This window comes from Pseudophryne corroboree, chromosome 6 (genome assembly GCF_028390025.1).
Source record: "Pseudophryne corroboree isolate aPseCor3 chromosome 6, aPseCor3.hap2, whole genome shotgun sequence".
Classification (NCBI taxonomy): domain Eukaryota; kingdom Metazoa; phylum Chordata; class Amphibia; order Anura; family Myobatrachidae; genus Pseudophryne; species Pseudophryne corroboree.
This window is the reverse complement of record NC_086449.1, coordinates 721,815,958-721,843,080: the sequence shown is the minus strand read 5'-3', so window position 1 is coordinate 721,843,080 and position 27,123 is coordinate 721,815,958. Positions and strand designations below refer to the sequence as shown.

Genomic DNA, 27,123 nt, shown 5'->3' with positions numbered 1-27,123 from the left:
CTTTATGCAAGTCAACAATTATTGATCGTAGGTCTCCTGAGAGCTCTTTTCTGCGAGGCATGGTTCACATCAGGCAATGCTTCTTGAGAATTGCAAACTCAAAACTGGTGTGTGTTTTTTATAGGGCAGGGCAGCTTTAACCAACACCTCCAATCTCGTCTCATTGATTGGACTCCAGGTTGGCTGACTCCTGACTCAAATTAGCTCTTGAAGAAGTCATTAGCCTAGGGGTTCACATACTTTGTCCACCCTGCACTGTGAATGTTTACATGGTGTGTTCAATAAAAACATATAATTGTTTGTGTGGTATTAGTTTCAGCAGACTGTGTTTGTCTATTGTTGTGACTTAGATGAAGATCAGGACACATTTTATGACCAATTTATGCACAAATCCAGGAAATTCCAAAGGGTTCACGGACATTTCTTGCAACTGTAAATAAACTCTATTGAAACTCTATGCATGATATATTGCATTGTAATCTTAAATATGTGATTATTGTATCACACAGGACTGTACTGTTTTTACTATGATCGTGATAATACCTGAGCATTGAGTAGCACATGTGCATCATAATCCCCTAGTTACATTTGCAATTTCCTGGCTCCTAGTTAAAGAAAAATAGTGAACTTGTTGAAAAATTGTGTCATTCCTGTGAAAATAATAATATGCACAATAACCTTCGCCCATTTATATGGCCTGGAATAGAGTGGTGTTTGTAAGTGAATTCACTCCTTTTAGTCTGTATAACATATCAAGACGGTGCCATATCGGATACAGACGTCAGAGATTAAATGAATAACTACAGCCTAGAAAAGGTCACTAGTTTGCCCCTAAAGTACACCACTGCCATAAAAAGAAGCTGAACTAAACTTTATTACTGATAAGGTCAAGAGATATCACACATATATAAACCCATCAAGTTAAATGAATATTCTTCTAGCATACATTAACTTAACCCTTCCCTCTCCACAGCCTAACCCTAACCCTCACCGGTGGTGCCTAAGGGCCCCCCTCCCCCCGCATCCTAAACATAACCCTCCCCCCGCACCCTATACCTAACCCTCCCTGGCGGGTGCCTAAACCTATCCATCCCTCCCTGCAGACTAACCCTAATACCCCCCCCCCAGCACAGGATAACCCTCCCTCTCCCCCCGTAGCCTAAACCTAACACCATCAACCCCTCACCCACCCCCTTTGTATGGCTTACCTATTTTTCTTATTTAAAGATACTTGGGATAACTTTTTTAAATTATTTTGGGTAAAGAAAAACCCATAAACTTATACATACTTCTTAAAAAAAACATGTGCCCCTCCTATACAGCAAGTAGGGTCACTGCTGCAATTAGGCCAGGGAGAGTGACACGTAGACAAACTGTTTCAGATAGAAAGGGTCTCTGTGTTGAAAGGAAAGAGCTGGTTTTATTGAGGAGTTGTCCAAACATGGATAACCCTTGTCGGTATGCGTGACCGGCAGTCAGGAGACAGCAAGTCAGGAGACCGCAAGTCAGCATACCTCTGCCGGTATCCCGCAGCAGAATGCCGGCAGGGAGGGGGCAGGGGGAGAGCGCAACAAGCCCTTTGCAGGCTCGGTGGCAACCTGCGCTCGCCACAGGTTCTATTCCCACTCTATGGGTGTCGTGGATGAGTGGGAATAGTCCCTGCTAGTCGACATGCCGATTGTCGTGGGTCTCAAGGGGCGGGATATAGGGGGAGGTGTTGTGACTGGCGGTCTCCTGACCGCTGGTCACATAACTACATCCCTTTATTTCCATACAGTCAGTTTCTCTAATTCTGATCAGATGGTTTAAAGTCACAGATATTATATAGATAAAAGTTCTTTAACTGAAGCTTATTAGAAGTTATTCAGTCAAAGTAATGTACATAAATATATGGCCTAATTATTGTAATGTCACCGTGACAACTGTCTGTTCAGTTTTCCAAATAGACTCTAGAGCAGGAGTGGGTAAGAAGTGGTCCTCCAGCTGCTGTGGGACTATACATGCCAGCATGCCCTGCCATAGTTTTGCTATAAGGGCATGCTATACCTGTGACAGGGCATGCTGGGATGTCTAGTTCATCAGTAGCTGGAGGACTGCTTATTGTCCACCCCTGCTCTAGAGAGTGGGCGTGGATAGTGCATTGTGTGAATATTCGATTTGGGAGTAAATAAGTGGTAGCTTGCAAAAGCTGCTGCTTTTCTTTGTGTTTAAGTAGGACATTTAAAATGCCAATACTATTTAAAGCAAAATACATTGTGTTTTAGTTTGAATAGTATTGCCGTTTTAAACGTCTTGATTAGAAAATTTACCCCTTGGTCTGGTAGATTAAGTTGTGATGTCTTAAGGATATCCTAAGAAATATTTCTCTTCATCAAAGTCCCTCATGTATCTTAGGGGGACATGTACTAAGCAGTGATTAAAGTGGAGAAGTTGCCCATGGCAACCAATCAGCATTGATGTAACATTTATAATTTGCATTCTATAAAGTATACAGAGCAGCTGATTGTCATGGGCAACTTCCCCACTGGCTCACTTCTCCACTTTTATCACTGCTTAGTACATGTCCCCCTTAGTATTAGACGCTGTGGGGAAAATTAGTCTGTTCAATATAGTCAGAATTCATAAGACAATATTGTGATTTCCATTAACATATCTCTGTCTGCATTTATTAGAACATGTAAACGTGGCATTTTATTGGCCAGAAATATTGATGACTTAATTGAATGAGATCTGTCCTCTTGTGGGGGTCACTTATGTCCTCACTGCATCCCCCTAGCTCAGTCAGAAAATGTTCGTACACCCATTTTCAGACTAATCAATTTCAATAGGATCATTATTGGGTTGTTTCAGTCCTATTGCCCAATATCGCCTGTTGCTATTACAGTATGTTTCTACAATAAATCTTCCCACATTTAGCTTTTTTGTGTCCATAAGTAACCATGATTGTCTTATCTGTTGTCATCCCACCACCTCTTTCCTGTACTGAATATCACTCTAATACAAATGCGTTTTGTGATCTGTAAACAATCCAGCCTATATGTAGTCTGCTGTTGATGTAGATTGTGAATGGAACGCTTAGCTTAGATTCACACTCCAGGCTGTGAGTCCTGGGGGCTGGAGCATCATGCTACTGACAGCACGAGTTTCCTCTGGAGCTGTCAGGGGAACAACTCAAGCACCCTGCGGTTCCACTGGCAGAGGGAAATGCATTACCTATATAATAAAGTTCTCTTTTAAGCAGGCCAATAAGTCACTCTCTGTTCAAAAACAAAGAGATACCAGATAAACACAAACCTTACAAATGTGTACAATGTCACTGTAAGACAACTTGTACAAAACCCTTCCTGCAGCTATGAAGTAGTGAAATTGCTGATTATTTCTGTCTAGATTTATCCAGCATTAGGATCAGGTGATAAATACTGTAAGTCTTGTGCTAGCTGTAGGTTACACCGCTCAGCTGAGGCACTACATACAGTAGTGGCAGCATTGTGTTGCTTTATGTGTTGCCTTTTTTTGTGTTCCATTAGTATTAATACTCCTCTCTCTGTTTCTCTCCAGCTATCTCCGGCATGATTGTAGCTCCCATGTGAAAAAAACAAACAAAACAACGAGGATCTCACCTGGGAGTTCATCGCTAGAGAAATGACACTCTAAAGTTTGGGAAGAACTTCTCTCTCACACTCTCTCTGACCGAGAGCAACTTTTAACTCAGGCCTATATATAGAGGAACCATAAAACTGCAGATTTAGACAATAGCAGAACATACACAAAAATAAAGACTTGGAGATCATAAGAAATGTCTGTCGCCCAGGTCGCTGTCATGGATCTCTGCATTGCTAAGGGGGGGAGGGGGTCATGACACAATGGCTGAAGAATGAGAAAGACCCTTGAACTTTTAATCACCATTATTGTGTGCTTGAAATACATTACCAATGCCCATGGATAGGTATGCACCAAGAGCTTCCAGATATCCTTGTGGCTGACCTTCTGAAAGGAATCTTCTACAATCATATGGCTGGATCGAACCATAGGGGACAAGGGATCTTTATAAGAAGACCGTTTTAGGGCTGTGAAGAATAGTCCACTTTTTGCTATGTGTTTTGTAATTTTGAAATGTTAATGCTGGTGATTGAGAGAGAGATCTGTTTTTAGGTCTAGAGCTGGGCATCTTCAGCCTGAAGTGATTGTAGCTTGTAAACAATGATAATGAGCAGAGGGTGGGCAATGCAGCATGGTTCACTCTTTGACTCACTTACCATAGTGTGGACCATTTTTCCATCAAGTCCTTTTCATTTTGCAATTCATTACCCCAGTCCTGTACTTTGGTTAGCCGTCCACTTTGTCATTTACTGGGACCCTTTTTATATATACGGTCTCCTAGGAGGAGTTCAGATAACAAGTAGTGATAGTACCTGGTGGTGTGCTAGCAAGAAGATTTGTTCCTCAAACTTTCCACCCTCACGTTCCTGTCTGATCTCATTGTTCTGGAACGAAGAGGCTAAGAGGCTATATCAGGCCAGAGAGATACGACAGAGAAGACCTCTCCAACCACACTTGCCAGGTGCCCACATAGCCATGTACTTAATGATCATTGGGATTATTCAGACGTTCTATCTCTCTATCACGATTTGTCACCACCTCCTACCTATTCCATTTCAATTCAAGTGCAATTCACTAAAGTACATTAGCCAATAGTTTTTGTTTTTCGTCTTGTTTCGGTATAATGACCAATACAGTCACAGCTACTCAGCTTTGGTAAAGAAAGCACAAATTGAAGAATCAAAGAGTTGGGCCATAGATTAGCAATTGACAACCTCTCTGCTGAATGATACAAACTGCGTAGTGCAAGGAGAATCAGTGGATGTTTATTTTCCATGTCCCCTTCGTTTATTTCGCTGTTGTGCTCTGTGTTGAGTTATGAATAATGTATGCTAATTTGTGATTCATTTTGTTTAGCTTTTTTACCAATTTTTTTTTGTTGCCAAATTTAAGTCCTATTAATATGAGAAAAAGTCGTCTTTCTGAGTTTGGATTCTGCCAACACAAAATGAACATTAAAGTGAAACAAAGTTGTGACTATGCTTCAGACCTCACAAAAGAAAGGGACATAATTTTTTTTTCTTTTTCTTTTTTTTAAAGATGATATCTTGTTTTTATTATATTATTTTTAAGGGGAATTTGTAAAATATCCATATAAATAATGTATTTATCTCTGGAATTTGTACAGCCCTGTACCCAATTTATTTTATTGTGTATGTTACAATGTGAAAAAGTGCCGACTGTTATTTTTTTTCTATTGTTTATTAAGCTGAATGATAAAAAGTTTTTTCTTTTATTTTAATTTGTCCATTTTTTCACCTTTATGTTAAAACACATTTTAATTTCCTTATTGACACCTGAATTGAATTGGCCCTTTTTTCTTTTGTTCCTCTTATATTTTGAGACCTCCTTCATTATGGTTTGTATTTATGCTGATGAAAGAATGTATTGTACGATTGTAACAGCTGTGGATTAAAAGATCTACAGTAAAGTGGCCTACAGTCATGAGGTCAACCCCATATGGTCGACATGCATAAGGCAATATTGACATGGATGTGGTCGATACAAAAAAAGTCCACACAAGTATTTTTGTTTGTAATTTTGTATACTTAACCATATGTGACCCCATTTAATGGAAATGTGTACCCTCGCGGGCTCGCTTCACTTGCCACGCTTCGGGATCATTCTGCTACCACTGTGCTCAACACAGGTTACTATTCCCAAACGTAGTCCACATGGATAGTAAATCAAGCCAAAGTTGTAGAAATATAACCCCCCCCCCCCCCCCCCCGCCTCCAAATATAAAACATGTGGACCATATGTGTGTCGATCATTGTCATATCAACCATTTGAACCTGTGGACCTTTTTGAACCCTTCAACCTTTTGTACTGTCTACCTTTTACATGTCAACCTTTTGCCCATATCGACCTTTTGAACTAGTCGACCATATGGGGTCAACCTATTGACTGCCGACCTCTTCACTGTCAACCAGATACCGATGGTAACATCAGTGCTATAGCTGGCTGGGTGCATTCAGTTTTACATAAAACAAATGTTCAACTTTACTATTAAACAAACATAACAAATGTTCCCTCACACCCCGTAGAGGTATGCTGAATAATCTGCCAGGTTGGGAAGTAGTCATGTGCGCAGCCTGCAGCCACACATTACTACCGCACATCAACCATAAAGTCAGGCAGAGACTGTATAAGGTCAGTGATCTAGTTCTAGTTTCTGACCATGTTAAAATAATATAATCCCAAAACTTGTATCAATACATCCCCCCCCCCCCCAAAAAAAAAGCTAAAAACTATGTAGTCCAGTGGTTGTCAAACATTTTTGAATCACAACGCCCTAGAGTATCAGAATTTTTTTTACGACACCCCTAGGACAAAAGTTTCTTATTGAGATATTTAAAAAGAAATATTAAATTAAGTGAATTGTGTTTATATATGTCATCCTTAGGGCCAGTTGTGTGGTGAGGGACAGGATTTTATTCAGTTTGTTCACATATTGTATGATTGACAGCCACCAGCACTGGTTTTGCCTATTACATTGACCATAACTAATTTGAATTGGTCTTAGACACCAACCCAGGGTGCCTCTGCAAGTGCATTGAGGCACCGCAGGGTGCAACGGCACACAGTTTGGGAACCACTGGACTATACGCAAGAATAAGGAACCAGGCTTAAGGGTAGACCTTTGATTATGCAGACTGGACACGACAGTAGCGATGCAGGTGCCATGTTTCTGTACATAAGAGCTCACAGCTGACGTCAGATACGCGCCCCCCTGAAAACGACCATCACACGCCCACGTTTTTCCAACCACTCTCGTTTACCTCCCCCAAATGGTCCCTTCCTGTCAGTCACTTTTTGCGAATAAATCCTCATTGTGAGCGGGATGACAACGGCACCTTGATGCATGTGCAATGAAATCGCTTAGTTGAGTGGAACATCGGCTTCCAACTCTGAATCATGCCCATGTACAGATGTGTCCTCACACATCTTTGCTGAAAAGGGCTGCATGGCGTGGCGGCAATGCCATGCCATTGCAATCCTTTGTTCTGCTAAAATTCATGGGTGCGTGCCACCCGCAAACACCACAGAGGAAAATACATATAACCACGGGTAGCGGGAGCATACCTGCCTGCTACCTGTGCACATACACTATGTAGAGCAGTGGGCGCATCATGCTCCCACTACCTGCGTATGCACAACGGTTCTCTGTATTCATTCACCCACGCACCGGCAAATGCTATGTTGTGCCAGCACTCTTTGCCTGCGAGCAAAGATATATAAGGACACATCTATACACTGTTTCTTGGAGCAGTGAAAACAAAATTATTGAAATGAGATAAAGGGGTGAAGGAGGCACATTTTGGGTTGTTCCTCGCTCTGTATGTGGGCAGCCATTTACACCCCACAAGGCTCCGCCTCTGAGCTTTCAGACACCAGATCTGGTCTTCGGATGCAGTGGTGATATTTGAACTAATAGCCAAAGTTTTTCAAATGTACATGCATCTAAGTGGCTAAACAGTATGTGTCCCATGGTGAGTATTGTGTGTTCCTGGCAATGAATGGGAGATGGCTATTCAGACTAATGGAGATGCACTGCAAACTCAGATGCTTAATTGTGCCTAGCATGGGACAGGTGCAAGTTTCGATGATGTCTAAAGACACACCATGTGGCATTATTGTGTCTAAAGATGCACAAAATGGGCATCCCAGCCCTTCACACTCATTTGCAGGCTTGTACACCAGGGGAAAGGGCTCCTACTAGCATTAGCATAAAGTTGCAGGTGCGGCTACAGCAAATGACGCCGGAGCACTCGTAGCAGCATGTGAATCAGGATCAGCCTCTTAATGATACATACAGCTACTCTGGCACAGCACCTTGCCCAATGAGCTGTACAGCCACCACTCCTCAGAAATTAGGCCTTGTGTGCACTGACATTAATTATAGCTACATTTTTTGTATATTTTTACCATTTCTAAAATGAAATAGTTAATGGCAAACCATTTTATACTGAATAATAAATTATGATCACATGTAATTATTTGATATACTTACATTGCTTTGGAAACCCTTTTTTCTTTCACGGAGATTGTCCTATCACTTTTGCTTACTGGAACTGATTTCAGCCTATGCAAAATGGCTGTCTCTTTACCCAATAAAGTGCAGGTGTACAAAAATAAGCTTGATCTATCAACAACAGCAGCACTGATAGTAGGTTCAGTGTTGAACGCTGATTCTAACTAATCACTGATAATGCCAGTGTCACGGCATTAATTAAACTGGCTTTGTGCCCCATATTACAGCAATGTCACATTCGCTTGGCCTATAAAATGTCTGCCACCAGGAAATTAATGCACTCAGAGGATTAATCAGAATGTGCAGCTTTCTCCATCAATATTTCCAATACGCATGCTATAGGACAGTATTAGAAAATGGTTGGTTTTAACACATTTGTGCTAAGACTGAATGCACCTAACGCTGGTTCTTTGAATTATTCTGATTGGCTGGATGTTTGTTTTTCTTTTTCCTTTGCTCATATGCATGTTCATAGAATGTTGGACAGGGGGGTTTTATACAAAGGTGAACATACTTTCTTTCTGAAGTTCTGCTAAAACACGTCCTTCACGTGAATAGAAACCAGCAGTTTGAATGCCTTAATGCAAATCATAGCCATTCAACCCTCTGCCCATCATGAGAACAAAAACAAAATGGAAAAGCACAAAACAAACATGTATTAATAAAGTAAAACATTTTAACCATAACCATTTTTATTTTTGACGCAGAAAATTTTGAGTGGGAGCAAATGCGTTAGGCACTGCTGAATGGACCATTTAAATTAAATACCTGAGGGCAGGGATTCGTTTTACTGGTGAGAAACACAAGTGAACAGAAAACATCATCAATATACTGTACCTAGAACACTATGGCTTTCCTTGAGCTAGTCATCTTAAGTTAGGCACATGGAAAGCCATATTTTGGTGAGCATTGAAGGGTAGTGCTCATAAAACTAAGTTATGGATACTGTTAGACAATTTTACTAACTGGCATTAGTTTTTTAAAAATCCGGACGTTAAAAATGCAAACTTGCCTTTATACCTCTTTACCTCCTACATAACTCTGTGCCCACCTCTGTGGGGTGAAATCGATCACAGTCTCTGTTAGACCACAGTGTTGTAAGGTCTCTGCACCCCAAGCACATCCAATATCTCAATGTATAGAGGCTGATAGTTAGAGATCTTTCCTAAAGGAAGTATTCAATCCTAAACTATCAGTTTTGGGTTTTTTTTAATAAAAAGTCTAAGCAGAAAATAATCCTATTACAGGATTTCTGGAAGGATCAATTTAGGACATGAAAACAAACTAGACAGACAGATGTAGACACAAATAGCATATTTGATGTGCCAGTGGATTTTCTATTGATGTTTTAAATTTGCAACCGGTTTATAGATTCACTTATATCTTTACATAATTCTTGATGAATGATTAATAGACATTGGCTATGTATGGTCAGTAATGATATAGAACATCTTTTGGTTTATAAATGTGAATGCATACCTGGAGTCTGATTGCTTCAGTGTCTGTCCTACATGATGGGATTAAACTTGTAGTTTCCTTCTAAATTATAAAAGTTTTGTCTGCTTCCAACAACCCCCACACCTCCCAGAACTGGTATGGGCTTTGGTGATGGGTTGACCTACAGTGAAACATTTCCTGAATGTCAATGGGCTAGAGACAGAGGGGTCATGCTGCTAAATGCCATTGGTTGGGGGCACAAAGTCACTATTCATTGGGAAAGTAGTCAGTATCCGAGCGGATGGTCTACTGTCTCGGGAACTCCCCAAAATGTGCGATTCTTCCAGTAGGCAAGTATGCTTTACACAGGTGTATTAATTTCAGAATTTCAACTGCAGTAAAAAAATAAAGACTTTAGTCCTTCTTCAGACTGCAAAAACATAGGCCAAAAAATGAAAAATGACTACATTGTTAGATTTGTAATATGAGAGCACACTCCCAGAATCCCATTACGTCCTTCTCAATAGTCATCTTTGCTTTGTAACAACTTCATCACCAACCAACAGCTAGCATGGGTTTATGGGAGATATTATGGGTCCTTGCCCTAAAGCTACACTGAAATACACCTACAAAGAATGTAAATAAGCTCAGGATAAAAGTACTTTTGTGTACGGCGTCACCATTAAAGCATGCAACCCTCTTTCTACGATGTGGGCCTAAAAATAATCCAGGTTATTACAGGTCTACTGCTACAGCACTGCTTAAAAAAAAAAAAAAAGAATTATGGGTCTAGCTCTCATAATGGCCCTCATTCCGAGTTGTTCGCTCGCAAGCTGCTTTTAGCAGCATTGCACACGCTAAGCCGCCGCCTACTGGGAGTGAATCTTAGCTTATCAAAATTGCGAACGAAAGATTAGCAGAATTGCGAATAGACACTTCTTAGCAGTTTCTGAGTAGCTCCACACTTACTCGGCATCTGCGATCAGTTCAGTCAGTTTCGTTCCTGGTTTGACGTCACTAACACACCCAGCGTTCGCCCAGACACTCCCCCGTTTCTTCAGACACTCCCGCGTTTTTCCCAGAAACGGCAGCGTTTTTTCACACACTCCCATAAAACGGCCAGTTTCCGCCCAGAAACACCCACTTCCTGTCAATCACATTACGATCACCAGAACGAAGAAAAAACCTTGTAATGCCGTGAGTAAAAAACCTAACTGCATAGCAAATTTACTTGGCGCAGTCGCACTGCGGACACTGCGCATGCGCATTAGCGACTAATCGCTCCGTTGCGAAAAAAAAATAACGAGCGAACAACTCGGAATGACCACCAATGTTACATGGCTGTTTGAGTTTGGGGTTGTCTTTCATCGTGTACATATGAAAAACAAAATGTCTGCATTTTATCCTACGTATGAATCTCACCTTTTAAATAGGAGCACTGTACAGTTCTAAGGGGACGATAGAGATTCTTAATTTAATTTTTTTTTTTTTTTGCTAAAAAAAAATTTGAAGCTGTAAATTTTTTTTGACTTTCACAATGTTTAATTAAAGTTACTTCCTGTCTGTGTATCTCGCCTTTCACTCTTTTCTGAAATAAAGAGTTCCTACTCAAGCTCTCTCTCTCTCTCTCTCTCTCTGCCAGCCGCCATGTTGAAATTTTGCTGGTCTATAGAAGGTGGTGTCAATTGAATGAAATAGTATTTCTTCCTGCTACTTTCCTGTTCAAAGATAAATCCGGAAACAGGCATTTTATATCCATTATACTTGTGTCTTTTAGAACCAAATAAAACAATGGTTGGCCTAGATAGCTGTCACAAATGTTGCATACTGTACCTGCAACTTTTTACTGTTTGTTACTTTCTCTTTCTTAAGGTCCATAAATACTGGGAAATTTTGTGCTCAAAGTAGGTCACTTTTGGCATTTTGAGCTCAAACTCTTCCAGTGTGTATGGGCTAGCGATGAGTGGTGAGCGCTGATGCGCGCTACCGCATCATCGCTAGCCACAACCATCCGTCGGGCTGTTTGTACAGCCGAGTGAAGCACTTTCCATAGTCTGCTACTGTGGAAAGTGCTTCACCCCTCCTGTGAACATCGCTGCCACAGGAAAAATGGTTGCGGTATAATAAATAGTGTCTAGTTAGACAGTCTATAGATAGACACCATATGTTAGACAGACATTAGGTTGACAGGGTCAAAAGGTCGACTTGAAAAAAGTAGACCGTACAAAAGGTCGACATGGTCAAAAGGCCGACGGGTCAAAAGGTTGACATGAAATGGTCGACAAAAAAGGTAGACACCATGTTTTTTGCATTTTTGTGGTTTGTGTGGATAGTTTTGTCATCTGGGACCCTCAATTGTAGAAAGGCATCCCCTCGCGGGGCTCGCTTCGCTCACCATGCTTCGGCCTTGGTGGCTCGCTGCGCTCGCCACAAGGTTTAGAACCAATTCTATGCCGACATGGATAGAGAAATAGTCCACAAACATGTTACATTTAAAAAAAATCATTTGTCTATCTTTTTTATGTCTGCCATTTTCATGTCGACCTTTTGACCATGTCGACCTTTTTCATGTCGACCTTTTGACCCTGTCGACCTAATGTCTGTCTAACATATGGTGTCTATCTATTGACTGTCTAACTAGACACTGTCTATCTATCAACCAGATACCAGGGAAAATAGCTCAGTGTGTAGGCACTATTTTCCTGCCAGTGATGTCCACGATCATCGCAGTTCATACACGCTGGGCACCTTTAAGTCTGTGCTCTCTGTAAAGCTCTATATATAATAAAGTCAGATTTTTATTTTATATTTTTCATTTCCGGTGCCTTGTGTTATCACTCTCTACAGTTGTCTCCGTAACTGAGTGGTGTCATGCTTATATCATTCAGGCAGCTCAATCTAGATGTAGAGGCTTCACAGAAGGAAGTCGGAAAGATAAAGCAGTGTATTTAGTAAATGGTCCATGCGGTCAAGTACAATCCAGCAAATTGAACTCATATTATAAACATTATTATTAGAATTTATTTATATAGCGCCAGAATACTCCTTTGCGCTTTACAAGTGGTCACATGAAAGTGAACAACCCAAAGGGGAACTTTTAGCATTACCTGTTATACCATCTCCCCAAAAGCTACATTGGCATAAACTTTCACTCTCACACCACTGCAATGTTGCTCAATGTTTCTTCATTTGCGTACTGTTGCCAGTGGCACAGACATGCCCAATCGGAGGCCCCTGTATGAATCTGTTGCACTGATACAGTGTCGGCTTCTTTGTATTTAATACACTTAAAAGTCGAGTGATCTTTTATCTTTTTCAGGATCAATATCTTTGCATGCATGCGCTGTTGTATATAGATAAAAGGTTGCGCATGAGCATTTTAACAACAACAAATAAAAGGTCAAATGCGCAGTTAAAATGGAGACGATGGAGAGGAAGGTAAGAACATCGTCAACCACCATCGTGATTTCTGGATAAATCCTATTACACCATGTCAAGAGAATCGATTAAAAAAAACTGCAGTGTATCAGACATGGAGATCAGTCTTTCCGAAAGATCGATCTTGGATGTCCAATCCTAGGCAGGAAACGTCAACAAGAGATGGGACCAATTAGAAAAGGCATACACCTAAAGCGGTAATACATTCAGCATAACTCCATTTCTGTCTTGATAACAGTTACTGCGATTTTTTAATAGCAGTAACAACAAGAAGAACACATAGCTAATTGGGGGCCAAGTCAATAACTATATTATGTACATTGCTAGTAATTGACAGACAATGGCTTCTATATACTGCTAAAATATGATGGAAATTAATAATGAAAAACATTATTTAATACATTTAAGACTATATTTTGTTTGATCTCCCTTTATATTGCACAGTTTTTAGTAGAGTCGACATTTACTGGTTGTCTGTGGTCTTGTTCTAGAGGTGAGATAAGATGTCCTCCAGAATCTGACCAGTCAAGAACCCATTTCCTTTATCATACAGCCCCTAGAAGTTCCTGCAGTTAAAAGCAGAGCCTCTGCCCCTTGTTAAGCCCTGATACCGTTATATCAAACGTCCGGATTTTCTTTTTATCTCCAAGTCCCTCTGAGATGCAAAAAAACCGAGAGGCGTAAGTCAGGCAAACAAGTGGATTTAAAGGGCTTTGAGAACTAATATTTGAAGCTTGTGAATTCTTTTTTTCCCTAGTACAGCAGCTTTAAGCTTTCTCAAGCCTGCCCCCAAAGACCTGTGAATAATTAATTTATCATTTAGAAATGTGGAGGGTTTGATGCTGTCAAAGGAGTTCTCCTTTTATCTCCTGGTATCTTCATCTCAGGGTCTGCAGAGATGGCGGCTGGATCTGATTTGCACAAAGTTCCCATCATGATTAGGTGGATGTTGTATAATAGGATCTGGAAAGTGGTTTTGTTGAATACTGACATGGCCGCTAAAGCTATAGCTCTCACACTTTCCTAATGAGGATATGTTTTGATTTAATAACAGGCAGCGCTGTCACACGTTTGTTCATATATGAGGACTATCAACAGGTTGACATGCCTCAAATAATCGCCAGTAACAGCAAGATGACCTTGTATTCCTGCAGGGTAAACATGGCTGTATCTGTTTCCTCCACATTGTGCCACTGCTGGAACCAGAGCAGCCATCAGGGGCGGACTGTGGGGACTGCTGTCCTGGGGCCTTACAGACAGAGGGGCCCACCCCCGGCTCCTACCGCCAATACCAGTAGAGCTGCACCAGGCTGTGAAACAACAGTGGGCTGATGCGCTGGAACACACAAACTGATGTATACACTGCCTGCACAGTTCTCTTGGTATAGGCCCTCAGCTGTAAAAACAATAGGGACCTGTGGAAACTGGCCATCAACCACCCTGTGATAGAAGAGGGGTTCTCTCCTGTAATGGAATGGGGGCAGCCTGATCCCTTCTGTTACAAGAAACCAGGGATCGGCAGAAAGCTGCTGTTGTGACAATATTGAGCTATTCTGTTAATTTCTATGGAAGTGGGCTGGATGAACTAAGACCTCTCGCGACTTGAGGTAAAGTGAGCAGTCTCAGGGAACCCCAATCCTTTACTGTTGCAATGGGGTTAGGTGAAAATATATGGGTTGTCAAAAACTGAGTTTTCTCTTTAATGTGAAAGCATATGGATCCATACAGTATGTTATGGATTCAATTACATATAGTATAAAGTTGGCATTATACTGCATGCGGCCCTTCTACCACATGGGTGTTATTAGTGTAGCAGTGAAGGTGCCCCACATCAGCGCCAATCTGCATCAGTGCACCACATAAATCTTCCTCAGGGTATCTGGCTAGCTGAGACCCTGGGTCTGTATGTATTTCTCATTTCATGATATAGTCCATGGCCATCTGATGTCTGGGTTAAGGTGGTGCTGGAAAGCCTGGCGCTAGGAGACTTAAGCATGGCATCCTAGTGACGTTGGTTATCAGTCACTGGGAGAGAAGAGTTTGGGAGTGGAGGAATGGGTGTCCAAAGCAGTACAGTGATACATGAGGACCTGAATCTTTAAAGATTTGTGTATCCCACGTTTAATAGTCGGCCATTTTGTCGGGGTCAAGGACACAGGCATGGATGAGGTCCTGGATTCTAGCGCTTGTAGGTGTGCGTGGCACTTTCACAAGGCCACAATATTTTACATTGATAAAGGGGGCGTGGCTGCTCCCATAAGTGTAGGAGAGAGGGCGAACCATATGTACATTAAGAGGATACCCTAGAAATCACGTCCATAAAAAAGAAGATGAAGGGGTGTCTTCCTATATATAAGGGGACTCCTTAGATGAAAAAAAACACCATCAAGAGAAAATAAGGAAAAGAGTTGCACACTGAGAGAGTGCATTGAATGAGAGTCCTTGCAGCTAGAGAGAGACCCCACAGAGGATAAGAGCGGGAGTATTGCCCTGGTACACAATGGGGGAACTCCTGTGAGTAGACATAGGAAGAGACATGAGAGTAAGGGGCACATTTATCAATAATCGCATTTTTATTATTATTATTATTATTATTATTATTATTATTATTATTATCATCCTTTATTTATATGGCACCACAGGGCTACATCCAATTTCAGAGTACATAAACCAAATAATCAAAACAGGAAAATAGTGACTTACAGTTGAAGACAATATAGGACAAGTACAGGGTAAATAAACATAGCTGCAGCAGCAGCCAACACTGACATATGTATCAGGGTGGCAGAAAACCGCAGGATTTGGTGCCGTTAAAGATGGTTTAAGTAAGGGAAGGATAAGCTCATGAGTGTTGAGGACCCCGTTCATGAGAGCTTACATTCTAAAGGGGAGGGGCAGACAGACAGGGGTGACACAGATGGGGTAGACGGTGAGCGTGGAACAGAGGGTTAGGATGAGATTAGGCTGGGTTTGGTAAAGAAGTGGGTCTTCACAGCCCGTTTGAAGTTTTGTACAGAGGTGGAGAGTCTGAGGGGGAGAGGTAGAAAATTCCAGAGAAAGGGAGCAGCACGTGTGAAATCTTGAAGGTAGGAGTAGGAGGAAGTAATCAGAAGACAGGAAAGGCGGCATGCATTAGCGGAGCAAAGAGGATGGGTGGGAGTGTAAAGGGAGATACAGTCAGAGATGTAAAAGGGAGAGGAGTGGGTGAGGGCTTTGTAAGTGAGTGTGAGAAGTTTGAATTGAATTCTGAAAGGAAAGAAAAGCCAGTGAAGGGTTTTTAGGAGAGGGAGGTGGACGTAGTGCATTTGGTGAGGAAGATGAGCCGGGCTGCAGCGTTGAAGATAAATTGGAGTGGAGAGAGGCATTTATCAGGGATGCCATTGAAGAGGAGATTACAGTATGGAAATTAATGGCAATTTGATTTGAGCGCCCACAATCACATTGCAGGATGCGACTATACCGCACAGATATATGACAGAGAACACGCAGGGACAGGGGCTCCGAAATTAGCTTGTCCCTGTGATGAGTTCACACCAGTGGCTGGACTCATGTACATGCGCGGTCTACTGATGATGCACGCACGGTGGCCATTGCTCGGGAGGGTGGTTACTTTTGTTAAGTGTAGCCCATAGGATACAACGGGCTAATGCCATCTTCAGATGATGTGAGCTGTGGGAGACAAACTCCGGGATGCTTCACCTTTAGATACCTATGGGGGGCTGCAGCTGCTGTCGGAAATGGAGGGATCCCTCCGTCATGTATGCTGGTGATACTAAATATTTGCGGCTTTCCCCTGGTGTTTTCAGGGAATTTGCTTCAAATATTTAATGATAAATGGTCCCATAAGTGTCTCCATGTTATGTGGTAAAGGATCCCTGCTTGTATAGCACTCTGAGAAGTGCTTCCATAGGGAGGATGGGGGGAGGTGTGTGTGTGGGGAGTGTCATTGCATTCAGCAGTGAAAAGTTTAAAGGCCAGCATGTCAGAGAGAAGATCTGACATACTGTGTAACCAGGGGCTTTTCTACAGAGGAGGGGGCCCGTGTGCACCTCCGGGTAGGCCCCCTCCTCTGTACGGCGCTGTAGACTCCAGCATTGTGCCGGAGTCTACTGCGCATGCGCAGGTCTCCGGAAACATGGTGCCCGCCATGATCCAGAGACCAATTTGGCTACCGCGCATGCGCGGCGGCCATTTTGGCGGCGATTTCCGGCCGCAATTGCAGGTCCTGGCGCTGGTCTCCGGAAAGGTAAGTGTTAAAATGGGTGCAATGGGTGCGGTGTTGGCCCCCCCACCTGGACCCAGGGGCCCGTGTCCACCGCACACATTATAGAAATGCCAATGTGTGGAACTACTGTGCCCAGCAACACATTGTGTGCAATCCCTGATATGCATCCTGCTGTTGCATTTATGCTTAAGACTGCACTGCACTGGAGCAGAGTGAATACCTCTATGGAAGTTTCTTTGTACAGTATTAGCTGGTGGAGTAAGCAAGGCCGGTGCAATGTCTCTCTGCACCCTAGGCAAAGCTTCAGCCTAGTGCCCCCCCCCCCTGCAAACCCCAGCCCCCCCCCCCGTCACCATCTCTCGGAAGGAACATGCAGGTGGCCACTAGGTGGGTATGGAATGAATTGCATCATTATACATATACAGAGAAAAGGGACAACACTCAAGGAATGTTAAAGTGAAAAAGTATATTGTAAACAAAGTCACAAAATTGTGTGACATTGGCCCTCATTCCGAGTTGTTCGCTCGCTAGCTGCTTTTAGCAGCATTGCACACGCTAGGCCGCCACCCTCTGGGAGTGTATCTTAGCTTAGCAGAATTGCGAACGAAAGATTAGCAGAATTGCGAAAAATAATTCTTAGCAGCTTCTGAGTAGCTCGAGACTTACTCCTACACTGCGATCAGCTCAGCTCGTTTCGTTCCTGGTTTGACATCACAAACACGCCCTGCGTTCGGCCAGCCACTCCCCCGTTTCTCCAGACACTCCCGCGTTTTATCCTGGCACGCCTGCGTTTTTCCGCACACTCCCAGAAAACGGTCAGTTTCCGCCCAGAAACACCCACTTCCTGTCAATCACACTCCGATCACTTCAACGATGAAAATTCTTTGTTCGGCCGTGAGCAAATCTATTAAGTTTTGTGCTAAAATACTTAGCACATGCGCGCTGCGTACCATGCGCATTTTTGCCTTAATCGCTCTGTTGCGAAAATCGGCAACGAGCGAACAACTCGGAATGACCCCCATTGTTCACAATATACTTTTACTTTCAAATCCTTGAGTGGCGAACATTCTTTCTACCTATGTACACACACTAGCTGGCACGTTAGGAATTGTATAGGATACTGAGGCCAATTTCACATTTTTACTGAGTGACAGAATAATATATATATATATACAGCCAGTGGCAGAACTACCAGCGGTGCAACCAGGGCATTGCACTGGGGCCCGCTGGGGTGAAGGGGCCCACAGCCGCCCGCATTACAATGAGTCACATTGACTCATTAAACAGAACATAAAGCGCTTAGTGGTCACGTATGAAATGAGTAGGTCTCTGCAATCCACATATTAAATGATTAGAGAATTTAATACAACAAAAAAATTAATTAAAAGAACAAAATACTACACATTTAAAATGTAACTGAAGATACAATAAAATTGCTGCTTGAAGTCCTGCTCCCAAATGGAAATGTTAATCTGAATCAGATAGAGTTCAAATGACCTGTTCCTTTTAAATAGTCCCTTTTGATCCCATATGGACCTATATAGTAGTAAGCAACCGTGAATAATTACCACTGATGTATTCAAGGTGTTTTAAGCGGTTCAGCGTCCCGCAGAATGGCAATCCCTTGATGTAGATTGTGGAAAAGTTGCCACGGTTTCGTGGAGATCCCTCCAGCACGGTCCAAAGGGTGATGAAATGTGGGGACTTGGTCCAGGTCTTTGTTTCTTCTAATTGTAGATCCAAGGGAGCAGAAGCACAGAGGATAAAACAGCAGCCTTCACCGGTGAAGGCTGCTGTTTTATCCTCTGTGCTTCTGCTCCCTTGGATCTACAATTAGAAGAAACAAAGACCTGGACCAAGTCCCCACATTTCATCACCCTTTGGACCGTGCTGGAGGGATCTCCACGAAACCGTGGCAACTTTTCCACAATCTACATCAAGGGATTGCCATTCTGCGGGACGCTGAACCGCTTAAAACACCTTGAATACATCAGTGGTAATTATTCACGGTTGCTTACTACTATATAGGTCCATATGGGATCAAAAGGGACTATTTAAAAGGAACAGGTCATTTGAACTCTATCTGATTCAGATTAACATTTCCATTTGGGAGCAGGACTTCAAGCAGCAATTTTATTGTATCTTCAGTTACATTTTAAATGTGTAGTATTTTGTTCTTTTAATTAATTTTTTTGTTGTATTAAATTCTCTAATCATTTAATATGTGGATTGCAGAGACCTACTCATTTCATACGTGACCACTAAGCGCTTTATGTTCTGTTTTTTGTGTATCTCTATCTTGAGGTCTGACCAACCTCTATTTGTTTAGCTGCTGTGTTGAATCTCCGCATCTAGCGCCGGGAGGTAATTAATTACCCGAGGGTAATTTCCATTTCTTCCTGCACATTGACTCATTGTATGCCGCGGCCAGCGCTGTGCCCCCGCCGCCAGTGTCCACACTCACACCTCACTCAGGTCTCAGCTGGAGCAGGAGGAGAGTTCGGTCCACTCTTCTCTGTCATCCTCTCCCCGCGTGTCTCCTCCCCCAATTCTTGGCTGCCTGCGTTACTGGAAGGCCCAGCTCTCCCCTCGGCTCCTCCCCCAACCTCTTCTAGTGTGACTCATGATGGGGCACAGAGTCTCCTCCCCTTCTGGACTACGTGCAACTCCACAGGATCTGCAGGCAGCTAAGGGGCTGGGGCACATGATGAACTGCACACCCCGTCCTCCCACCTCCTCTCCCCCAACCCTCTCTCACGCGAGGAGCTGCTTGGTCTGCACTGGAGGCGGGAGCTTGTGTGCAGGCACTGCACCGAAGCCGCAAACTTCATCCAGAAGGCCTGGTTTATGTTCAGCAACAACTGGTGAGTTGTGAAGGGAGTGGGATGTCTGGATTTTGTAAAGTACGAGGGGGAGGAGGGGTTGTTGTAGTGTTGTAGTGTATGGAAGAGAGTGTCTGGGTGCAGTAGTGTATGGGGGGGTGTCTGGGTGCTGTAGTGTATGAGGGGGGGTGTCTGGGTGCTGTAGTGTATGGGGGGGGGGTGTCTGGGTGCTGTAGTGTATGAGGGGGGTGTATGGGTGCTGTAGTGCATGAGGAGGGGTGTCTGGGTGCTGTAGTGTATGAGGGGGGTGTATGGGTGCTGTAGTGTATGAGGAGGGGTGTATGGGTGCTGTAGTGTATGGGGGGGTGTCTGGGTGCTGTAGTGTATGAGGGGGGTGTATGGGTGCTGTAGTGCATGAGGAGGGGTGTCTGGGTGCTGTAGTGTATGAGGGGGGTGTATGGGTGCTGTAGTGTTTGAGGAGGGGTGTATGGGTGCTGTAGTGTTTAAGGAGGGGTGTCTGGGTGCAGTAGTGTATGAGGATGGGTGTCTGGGTGCTGTAGTGTATGAGGGGTTTCTGGGTGCTGTAGTGTATGAGTGGGGGGTGTCTGGGTGCTGTATTGTATGATGGAGGTGCCTGGGTGCTGTAGTGTATGAGGGGGGTGTCTGGGTGCTGTAGTGTATGATGGGGGTGTCTGGGTGCTGTTGTGTATGGGGGGTTTGTCTGGGTGCTGTAGTGTATGAGGGAGGTGCCTGGATGCTGTAGTGTATGAGGGGGGGGGGGGGGTGTCTGGGTGCTGTAGTGTATGAGGAGGGTGTCTGGGTGCTGTAGTGTATGAGGGGGTGTCTGGGTGCTGTAGTATATGAGGGAGGTGTCTGGGTGCTGTAGTGTATGAGTGGGGTGTCTGGGTGCTGTAGTGTATGAGGGGGATGTCTGGGTGCTGTAGTGTATGAGGGGGATGTCTGGGTGCTGTAGTGTATGGGGGGATGTCTGGGTGCTGTAGTGTGTGAGGAGGGGGTGTATGGGTGCTGTAGTATATGATAATGGGGTGTCTGGGTGCTGTAGTGTATGAGGGGGAGGGGTCTGGGTGCTGTAGTGTATGAGGGGGGTGCTCGGGTGCTGTAGTGTATGAGGAGGGGTGTATGGGTGCTGTAGTGTATGAGGAGAGGTGTCTGGGTGCTGTACTGTATGATGGGGTGTCTGGGTGCTGTAGTGTATGAGGGGGTGTGTCTGGGTGCTGTAGTGTATGAGGGGGATGTCTGGGTGCTGTAGTATATGTGGGTGCTGTAGTGTATAAGGGAGGTGTCTGAGTGCAGTAGTGTATGAAGAGGGGTGTCTGGGTGCTGTAGTGTATGAGGGGGTGTCTGGGTGCTGTAGTGTATGAGATGGGGTGTCTGGGTGCTGTAGTGTATGAGGAGGGGTGTATGGGTGCTGTAGTGTATGAGAAGGGGTGTCTCGGTGCTGTAATGTATGAGGGGGGTGTTTGGGTGCTGTAGTGTATGGGGAATGCCTGGGTGCTGTAGTGTATGAGGGGGGGGGGGGTGTCTGGGTGCTGTAGTGTATGAGGGTTTTTCTGGGTGCTGTAGTGTATGAGGAGGGGTGTCTGGGTGCTGTAGTGTATGAGGAGGGGTGTCTGGGTGCTTTAGTATATGAGGGGGGGTGTCTGGGTGCTGTAGTATATGAGGGAGTGTCTGGGTGCTGTAGTGTATAAGGGAGGTGCCTGGGTGCTGTAGTGTATGAGGGGGTGTCTGGGTGCTGTAGTGTATGAGGGGGATGTCTGGGTGCTGTAGTATATGTGGGTGCTGTAGTGTATAAGGGAGGTGTCTGAGTGCAGTAGTGTATGAGGAGGGGTGTCTAGGTGCTGTAGTGTATGAGGGGGTGTCTGGGTGCTGTAGTGTATGAAGAGGGGTGTCTGGGTGCTGTAGTGTATGAGGGAGGTGTCTGGGTGCTGTAGTGTATGAGGAGGGGTGTATGGGTGCTGTAGTGTATGAGGAGGGGTATATGGGTGCTGTAGTGTATGAGGAGGGGTGTCTGGGTGCTGTAGTGTATGAGGGAGGTGCTGTAGTGTATGAGGGGGGTGTCTGGGTGCTGTAGTGTATGAGGGGTGGTGTCTGGGTGCTGTAGTGTATGAGGGGTGGTGTCTGGGTGCTGTAGTGTATGAGGAAGTGTCTGGGTGCTGTAGTGTATGAGGAGGGGGTGTCTGGGTGTTGTAGTGTATGAGCGGGTGTCTGGGTGCTGTAGTGTATGAGGAGGGGGTACCTGGGTGCTGTAGTGTATGAGTGGGGTGTCTGGGTGCTGTAGTGTATGTGGGTTCTGTAGTGTATGAGCGGGTGTCTGGGTGCTGTGGTGTACGAGGGGGTGTCTGGGTGCTGTAGTGTACGAGGGGGTGTCTGGGTGCTGTAGTGTATGAGAGGGGGTGTCTGGGTGCTGTAGTGTATGTGGGAGGGTGTATGGGTGTAGTAGTGTATGAGGGGGTGTATGGGTGCTGTAGTGTATGAGGGTGTGTGTCTGGGTGCTGTAGTGTATGAGGGGGATGTCTGGGTGCTGTAGTATATGTGGGTGCTGTAGTGTATAAGGGAGGTGTCTGAGTGCAGTAGTATATGAGGAGGTGTGTCTGGGTGCTGTAGTGTATGAGGGGGTGTCTGGGTGCTGTAGTGTATGAGGAGGGGTGTCTGGGTGCTGTAGTGTATGAGGGAGGTGTCTGGGTGCTGTAGTGTATGAGGAGGGGTGTATGGGTGCTGTAGTGTATGAGGAGGGGTGTATGGGTGCTGTAGTGTATGAGGAGGGGTGTCTGGGTGCTGTAATGTATGAGGGGGTGTCTGGGTGCTGTGGTGTACGAGGGGGTGTCTGGGTGCTGTAGTGTACGAGGGGGTGTCTGGATGCTGAAGTGTATGAGGGGGTGTCTGGGTGCTGTAGTGTATGAGAGGGGTGTCTGGGTGCTGTAGTGTATGAGGGAGGGTGTATGGGTGTAGTAGTGTATGAGGGGGTGTATGGGTGCTGTAGTGTATGAGGGGTGTGTCTGGGTGCAATAGTGTATGAGGGGGTGTCTGGGTGCTGTGGTGTACGAGGGGGTGTCTGGGTGCTGTAGTGTACGAGGGGGTGTCTGAGTGCTGAAGTGTATGAGGGGGTGTCTGGGTGCTGTAGTGTATGAGGGGGTGTATGGGTGCTGTAGTGTATGAGGGAGGGTGTCTGGGTGCAATAGTGTATGAGTGGGTATATGGGTGTTGTAGTGTATGTATGGGGGTGTCTGCGTGTTGAGGGGGAGTTGTTGCTGCAGAGGTATTAGTGCTGGGTATGAGAGGGGGTGTCTCTGTGGTGCTGGGGTGTTGGTAATGAATGTGTGCTTGTGTAGGTGGGGGGTACCAACCACTATTTTGCCTCCATATTTGTAGAAGAGCACAAATCTATAGTTTGCTGGGGGGCGATGTACACCCTGGCACCGTCCCTCCACTCACCCCCTCTATCATTTAGGCTGTGCTGCAGAAGAGGAGCAGCTAGCAAGGTAGACGGCAGACAAGCAGAAGAGTATGGGGGCATTGACACCATGGTGGCTGCGGCAGGACTTAAGAGCAGGGCCGTAACTACGTGTGTGCCAAGTGGGCTTGGCACACAGCGCAGTTGCCCTGAGGGCGCAACGGCCAGCGGCATGTAATGAGTCAAATTGACTCATTACATGCCGCCTCTGGCTGCTGTGTGCGCCGTGCGCCGCGCTGGAGGGAGAAGAGACCAGCGCCGGGCAGCGTTCAAGGAGGAGGAGGGAGGGGGAGCAGGGAGCCGCAGCAGCGCTATTTGATTGGTAGTAAGCGCCGCTGCAGCATCCCCCTCTCCTTCTGTATTGGCTGCCCGGCGCTGCTATGGATGCTGGGATGCGGTTCCTTCATCCCAGCATCCACAGCAGCGCCAGGCAACCAATAAGGAAGGAGAGGGGGATGCTGCAGCGGCGCTTACTACCAATCAAATAGCGCTGCTGCGGCTCCAATCCCCCTCCCTCCTCCTCCTTCTCACCTCACTGCCTGCACCGAGAGGGAGATGCCAGCACGAGGAGCCTGTCAGCGGGGAGAAGGTAAGTATATCCCTCCCTCTCTCTCTCTCTCTCTCTCGCTCTCTCTCTCAGGGGGACACCGTCTGCCGCAATGTGTAAAAAGGGGGCCTGGCTGCCGCAATGTGTAAAAAGGGGTCCTGGCTGCCGCAATGTATAAAAAGGGGGCCTGGCTGCCGCAATGTGTAAAAAGGGGTCCTGGCTGCCGCAATGTGTAAAAAGGGGGCCTGGCTGCCGCAATGTGTAAAAAGGGGAACTGGCTGCCGCAATGTGTAAAAAGGGGTCCTGGCTGCCGCAATGTGTAAAAAGGGGGACTGGCTGCCGCAATGTGTAAAGAGGGGGCCTGGCTGCCGCAATGTGTAAAAAGGGGTCCTGGCTGCTGCAATGTGTAAAGAGGGGGCCTGGCTGCCGCAATGTGTAAAAAGGGGGCCTGGCTGCCGTAATGTGTAAAAAGGGGGCCTGGCTGCCGCAATATGTAAAAAGGGGGACTGGCTGCCGCAATGTGTAAAAAGGGGGACTGGCTGCCGCAATGTGTAAAGAGGGGGCCTGGCTGCCGCAATGTGTAAAAAGGGGGACTGGCTGCCGCAATGTGTAAAAAGGGGGACTGTCTGCTGTAATGTGTAAAAAGGGGGACGCTGTCTGCTGTAATGTATAAAAGGGGCTCTACCTGGTGTAGTAGCGCTACTGTGCAGCGTAATTTGAATAATGTAGACTACTGTGCACCATAGTATGAATTGCTATTATTTTGTGGCAACGCCCCTTCCCGTGAAGCTACGCCCCTATAAATTTTTCGCGCGCCTATGCAGCGCACTGCCCCTATCTTACATGGGGGGGCGCCACTGTCGTTTCTTGCACACAGCGCTAAAATGCCTAGTTACGGCACTGCTTAAGAGTCAGGAGCAGCAGGATGATCTAGGCACCCCAGCCCCACTTGCCCTGAGGCAGAAGAAGGATGGAGTTCTGGGAAAGTCGAAGTACTGTGTATCAGTGTGTTGTATTGTGTGGTCTGGAACGGTTTGTGGTGGATATTTACAGAATCGGGGAGGGGGGGGGGGGCAAAGCATATTGGGGGTAATTCCAAGTTGATCGCAGCAGGAAAGTTTTTAGCAGTTGGGCAAAACCATGTGCACTGCAGGGGAGGCAGATATAACGTGCAGAGAGAGATAGATTTGGGTGTGGTGAGTTCAATCTGCAATCTAAATTGCAGTGTAAAAATAAAGCAGCCAGTATTTACCCTGCACAGAAACAAAATAACCCACCCAAATCTAACTCTCTCTGCAAATGTTATATCTGCCCCCCCTGCAGTGCACATGGGGGGTCATTCCGAGTTGTTCGCTCGCAAGCTGCTTTTAGCAGCTTTGCACACACTAAGCCGCCGCCTACTGGGAGTGAATCTTAGCTTATCAAAATTGCGAACGAAAGATTCGCAATATTGCGATAAGACATCTCTGTGCAGTTTCTGAGTAACTCGTGACTTACTCGGCATCTGCGATCAGTTCAGTGCTTGTCGTTCCTGGTTTGACGTCATAAACACACCCAGCGTTCGCCCAGACACTCCTCCGTTTCTCCAGCCACTCCCGCTTTTTTCCCAGAAACGGTAGTGTTTTTTCACACACTCCCATAAAACGGCCAGTTTCCGCCCAGAAACACCCACTTCCTGTCAATCACATTACGATCACCAGAACGAGGAAAAAACCGTGAGTAAAATTCCTAACTGCATAGCAAATTTACTTGGCGCAGTCGCAGTGCAGACATTGCGCATGCGCATTAGCGACTAATCGTTCCGTTGCGAGAAAAAAATAACGAGCGAACAACTCGGAATGACCCCCATGGTTTTGCCCAACTGCTAAAACATTTCCTGCTGCGATCAACTTGGAATTACCCCCTTTGTTGCACCTGGGCCCACCACTCTCTGGTTCCACTGTATACAGCGGTGCTTGAAAGTTTGTGAACCCTTCAAAATGTTCTATATTTGGCTTAAATTTGGCCTAAAACTACCTCAGATTTTCACACAAGTCCTAAAAGTAGATAAAGAGAACCAAATCAAACAAATGAGACCAAACAATTAGACGTGCTCTTTTTTTATTGAAGAAAATTATCCAATATCACATATCTGTGAGTGGCAAAAGTATGTGAACCTTTGCTTTCAGTATCTGGTATGACCCCATTGTTCAGCAATAACTGCATGTTAACGTTTTAGGTATTTGTTGATTAATCCTGAACATCGGCTTGGAGGAATTTTACTCCATTGCTCCCTACAAAACAGCTCTGTTATATTGGTAGGTTTTGTCCCATGTACTGAGATCTGTGCTGTCTTTGGTCCTGCAGAAATCCTTATAAGTTACTTACCAAAAAGTTGTTTCCTTGTTTTCCCTCATTGGCATGGTTCATCTTGCAGGCGCAGGCGGGGCTAAAAGTGGTACTGGAGAGGTGGTGGAACTCCTCCCACCCTCACATTAAGCTGAGCCAGGGCCAGTGCCAGAGTTTTCGGCACCCCTCTGCAAACAATAAATTAGTGCCCTACTTCCCATATTTACTTTATATAGGGACATTGGCCCTCATTCCAAGTTGTTTGCTCGCTAGCTGCTTTTAGCAGCCGTGCAAACGCTAAGCCGCCGCCCTCTGGGAGTGTATCTCAGCTTAGCAGAAGTGCGAACGAAAGGATCGCAGCGCGGCTCCCAAAAAAATTTCGAGCAGGTTCTGAGTAGCTCCAGACCTACTTCTAGCTTGCGATCACTTCAGACTATTTAGTTCCTGTTTTGACGTCACAAACACGCTCTGCGTTCGGCCAGCCACTCCCCCGTTTCCCCAGGCACGCCTGCGTTTGTATCTGACACGCCTGCGTTTTTCAGCACACTCCCTGAAAATGGTCAGTTACCTCCCAGAAACGCCCCATTCCTGTCAATCACTCAGCGATCAGCAGTGCGACTGAAAAGCGTCGCTCGACCTTGTGTGAAACGGCATCGGCTTTTGTGAAAGTACGTCGCGCGTGCGCACTGCACTGCATACGCATGTGCAGAAGTGCCACTT

General features: G+C 45.3%; 1 protein-coding gene across 3 annotated transcripts in view; it reads left to right on the top strand.

Annotated features, from left to right (window-relative positions):
- Positions 1-5,335, top strand: part of EBF1 (EBF transcription factor 1) — a 449,014-nt gene extending 443,679 nt beyond the window's left edge. For all 3 annotated transcript variants that reach the window (XM_063928403.1, XM_063928404.1, XM_063928402.1), the window contains one exon: positions 3,559-5,335. Coding sequence is in view for 1 of the 3 variants with exons in the window: in XM_063928404.1 (XP_063784474.1) it covers positions 3,559-3,590 (32 nt within the window). In the remaining 2 variants the exon portion in view is untranslated. The remainder of the gene's footprint in view (positions 1-3,558) is intronic.
- The last annotated feature ends 21,788 nt before the right edge of the window (positions 5,336-27,123 follow it).